The following is a 5,000-nucleotide window of genomic DNA, read 5'->3' on the forward strand; positions in this document are numbered from 1 at the left end:
AAATGTTCCAGGATCCTGAGGCGGCTTCAGAGGAACATCTCAGACCAAACTACAGGTCCACAGACAGAACTCAGGTCACACGGGTCACAGCAGCAGGTCCAGAGAGCGCAAGTGTACAAGTGTACAAGTGTAAGTGTACAAGTGTACAAGTGCACATGAGGGAGTGAGCACTAGGTGGTGCTCTTGTACGTTGTTTTCATGATGAAGTCGCTGTGGTTGTTGTTTTTGGTCCATGTCCAAGAGCAGCAGCAGCAGCAGCAGCAGCAGCAGCAGCAGCAGCAGCAGCAGCAGCAGCAGCAGCAGCAGCAGCAGCAGCAGCAAGTGACTCTGAAACGTGCGACACTCACACTTCATCAAATCTATCCACATCTTAGTTGATATTTACCATCTTCATGTTTATTGCTCCAAAAAGTTTACGTGAAATGTTTTAGTCTTTATTGGTTTGTTTGTTTTTATGGCTCTTGTATTTACTCGAGCAGTTGGAGCCGTCAGAGTCTTGATGTGTTGTGTGTTATAACTGTTTTAGTGACATTTACCACATTTAATTGTTTTCATTTGATGATGTTTTATTATTACTGCTGTGCACTACATATAAATATGAAGAATTAGTCACTGGTGATTGGATTGTCGTGTTAAATGTCTAATCAGATCCTCTTCTCTCTGCTCTTACTCCATAACGTCCATGAGCAAAACAACTTTAACAAAAACCTTTCGTCTCTACTGGAACTCATCAAATAAATGTACGAGCTGCTGCTCAAAAAGAACCTGTGCTGTGTGTGTGTGATGTGTGATCTGTCCACACGGACCCGTTCACACATCACCAAACACAACCAGAGTCCTGAAGCTGGACGTGCAGAGACGACAGGGACCACAGACCGACCTTCAGACCTTCAGACCTTCAGGGACATGGACATGTACAAGTGTAGTGCAGGTTGGTGTCCACCTGGGCACCTCCAAGGATTTAATCTGGAGAAACTTGTCGTTATAAAAGTTTTATGTCTTAACATAAAAATCCAGAGTAGCTATTTTATAAAACACATCCACAAAACCTCAGACCCGGATCAGATTCTGTGATTTTCATTCACTTCACAGATATTTAGATCTAGATTTACAGAGATATTTAGATCTAGATTTACAGAGATATTGAAATCCTCCTACCTGTTCCACCGAGACGTTCAAGAGACACACACCAGCAGGTGAGACAGGTGAGACAGGTGAGACAGGTGAGACGTTAGGAAACGACAGGAGCAGAGTCCTCCCTGTGTAACCCCCCCCCCCCCTCCTCTGTTCTTTCTCCTGTGGGACGAGGTCATAATTAAAAATGAACTCAGGTCCCAAAGCTCGTTAAAGATACAACTGGAAAAACCTCGTTAAAACACACACACATACACACACACACACACTATACACACTTACACACTATAACACAAACACATACACACATATAAACACATACACACACACAATATACACATATACTATACATATACACACATATACACACACTATATACACACACTATACAACACATACACACACTAACACACACACAATAACACACAACATACACACACATTACACACACTATACACACACAACACATACACACACACACACACACACACACACACACACATACATATACACATATACACACACACACACTATACACACAGTGAAACACACCGTTGTGTGATGTGTGTGATGTGTGTGTCTCTGTGTGTGTGTATATAGTGTGTGTGTGTTTGTGTGTATTGTTTGTGTGTATATGTATAGTGGTGCGCGGTGCACAGATGAAGCGGGTCATGTTCCGCAGTGTTTCTTTCCGTGAGGAAACAGAGGAGACTCAGTGTGACTAAGAGCTTTTATTAAGAAGAACGTGACACACAAAAACCAAACACTCAAATATTTTACAAAAACACTGTTTGGTTTTACACGAAGATTCACTTCTGGAACGTTGCGAGCAGGTGGGCCTTGAACGCTGCACACACACACAACACACACAGATACACACAGGTCAGGACCTCAAACCCACCACGGGACCTCAAACCCCCCCCCCACCACCCCAGAGGACCTCAAACCCTCCAGCAGACTGACCTTCCTGATTGTCCCACAGTTCGGCGGCCGTCGTGTTCAGAGGCGACTCGTTATTCGGTTCTAAAACAGAAACACACGAGACAAAAATGAAGATTCAGCTGCAGTTTTGAGTCCTCACTGGTTCTTGGGTCTGGTTCTTGGGTCTGGTTCTTGGGTCTGGTTCTTGGGTCTGGTTCTTGGGTCTGGTTCTTGGGTCTGGTTCTTGGGTCTGGTTCTTGGGTCTGGTTCTTGGGTCTGGGACGCGAACTTTTTTTTTTATAATGAGAACAGATTTTACTGAACGATTAACCAAGAAATGACTTGATAACGAATAAACCACTGTTCAACCGGACCACAACCAAACCACACCGAAACACAACCCAATGAGGCCTGTAACGATAATCAATAAATCACTTCATCGTACGATAACTTTACAAACTCGATCACTTTTCCGACCGTGATGAATTCTATTTACATGTTTGTTTTTCTCGCTCTCAGAGGGTGAGTGTTTCAAGTTTGTCTCGCTGACTTGTCTCGTTTATCAAGTGTAACGACTCTTGAACTGACGTGTGTGTTTATCGACACAGTGGACGCGCACAGGCGCACACACGCACACACACACACACAGAGTCTGAGTGCAGAAACACAAACTAGTGCCGCCGTCTGTGGGCTTTAACATGAAGCCGCGACACGAGCGCCGCCGTCAGAACCAAAACAGTTCATCTCAAAGAGACAAAACACGTCACGATGTCGAATTAACACCGGTGAGTATTAAGGGCCGTTCACACCAAAGCGTCAAAGCGTCCAGTTTCAATGTAAAGTCGATGTGGACGCGCGACTAGAGCCTCCTGCGTTTGGCGCGCGTTTTCGCGTCAGCGCGGCGCGTCTTGAGTGTTTTGGCATCAGCGGCCAAGACGCGCGTCCAAGGCGTCAGCGTCAAGAATTAAAATGCTGAACTTTTCGCGTCAGACGCCCGCGTCAACCAATCAGGGACGAGTATCCAGAGACCAGCGACGTTATTATCAGGAAGAAAAACCCCAGACCAGACGAGAACCACAAACATGAGCAGAGCATAAATATACACCCACAATCACCGAGCCGATCGCCAGGACTACACCAGGACCGGACCAGGACTAACAAGACTAGACCGGGACTAGACCGGGACTTAGACCGACTAGACCGGGAGTCATTAGCGGAGTATAAATTTATATACGCCCCAGTCGTTGACTGATCTCCTCCGCTGATGTTTTATGTCATAAAAACACTCTCTCAGTCTGGTCTGATATTGTTTCGGGAAAAGACCGGGACCGGGCTCTTGTTTCCAGGGCAACGGACGGGTCAAGTATTTTTGTCCCGTTTGTCCACAGCGTCAAAGACACGAGCGTCGGGGGCGTCTAAACTCAAATGCAAACGCATCCAAATAGAGGCGTCAAGGCGTTTGACGCTTTGGTGTGAACGAACCTTTACACGTCTCAACAGACACGTGGGTCAAACGCAGCGAAACACAAACGACGAGAAGAAACGTGTCAAACCCAAACGGACGATATAAACCCAAACCCGAGCGACAGAACAAGCCCCGGCACCGAGAAAAACCTGAAACCCAGTGAAATCCCACAAGACTCAGCCACGACACCAGACAGAACAGAGACTCACTCACACAAACAGGATCATGTGTCACGAGTTCATACGAACACTTCAAGACCAAAATGTCGAGGCCACGGCAGCAGGAACAGGGTCTGTCATTTATGCAGATTAGTGCAGATAGTAATAATAATGATGATCATGTTAATATAAAAACGTTAATGATTAATCGATAATCGATCGTTAATTCTCCCGACGATTGACTGAGAAAATTTCATCGAATGCCCATCCATAGTTGAGACGTGTCCTGCTCACCAGTGTTGATTTGGTATTGTGGCTTGTTTTGGCGATGAACGGAGACGAACAGTTTTGTCACAGACAGCGTGCAGACTACGCACACGTCCGCCCCGTCGACGCACGCACGCCGCCCCGTCGACGAACGCCGCCCCGTCGACGCACGCCGCCCCGTCGACGCACGCCGCCCCGTCGACAAACGCCGCCCCGTCGGTTCAAGCGTCATTACACTTGTTAAACGAGAGGCGTCAGAGCGATAGAAGCGTCGAACATTCAGTCTCTTTGAGAGCGAGAAAAACAAACAAGCTGCAAATAGAAATTATCGTGGCTGGAAAAGTGATTGAGCTCGTTAAGTCATCGTACGATTAATCGATTTATTGATTATCGTTCCAGGCCTGCTCCATCATCTGCTCCTGGTCCAGACTTTCGTTAAATTTTAGAACCTTTGTGGCCCCCGAGACAAACTGTTTTCCCACCCCTGGATTATTCCAACATAAGTCAACGACTAAAATCACTTTTTTGAAGAGTGATTTTGTTCGAGAGATTTAATAATCGATTGTTTTGGTCGTGTTTGGTTTATTCAAGTGGATTTGTGTGAACAGGTCGTCACTGAGTCACACTACATGTGAACAAGTCCGTTTTATTTACACCTGTTGTTTTTGTTCGTCTTACTCTTCCTGTGTTCAATGTTTTTTTAGAAAGTCAAGTTTATTGATCTTTAAAAGTGCGTTTGTATTTTTATTCCATGGTCATTATAAAAGTTAAAATTGGTCTCAAAATGTCAAAATTATCGTTTATCGCAAGAAATTCTTGGTCAATTAAACGTCCAGTGAAATCTGCTCTTGTCACATGTCTGTCTGTAGTAGTAGTAGTAGTAGTAGTAGCAGTAGTAGTAGTAGTAGTAGTAGTATTTGCAGCAGCAGCAGCAGCAGTAGTAGTAGTAGTAGTAGTAGTAGTATTTAGCAGCAGCAGCAGTAGTAGTAGTAGTAGTAGTATAGTAGTAGTATTTGCAGCAGCAGCAGCAGTAGTAGTAGTAGTAGTAGTAGTAT

General features: G+C 45.2%; 1 protein-coding gene across 9 annotated transcripts in view; it reads right to left on the reverse strand.

Moving 5' to 3' along the window:
• Positions 1-1,850: 1,850 nt before the first annotated feature.
• The window catches only part of ube2c (ubiquitin-conjugating enzyme E2C), a 16,634-nt gene continuing 13,484 nt past the window's right edge, over positions 1,851-5,000 (reverse strand). For all 9 annotated transcript variants that reach the window (XM_055158893.1, XM_055158886.1, XM_055158885.1 and 6 more), the window contains 2 exons: positions 2,098-2,157; positions 1,851-1,981 (listed from right to left, as the gene is read on the reverse strand). In XM_055158893.1, coding sequence (XP_055014868.1) covers positions 1,944-1,981; positions 2,098-2,157 — 98 coding nt within the window. In that variant the 3' untranslated portion in view covers positions 1,851-1,943. The remainder of the gene's footprint in view (positions 1,982-2,097; positions 2,158-5,000) is intronic.

Source organism: Boleophthalmus pectinirostris, unplaced genomic scaffold (assembly GCF_026225935.1).
Source record: "Boleophthalmus pectinirostris isolate CB_2022bp ecotype Guang Dong unplaced genomic scaffold, ASM2622593v1 HiC_scaffold_23, whole genome shotgun sequence".
Lineage (NCBI taxonomy): Eukaryota > Metazoa > Chordata > Actinopteri > Gobiiformes > Gobiidae > Boleophthalmus > Boleophthalmus pectinirostris.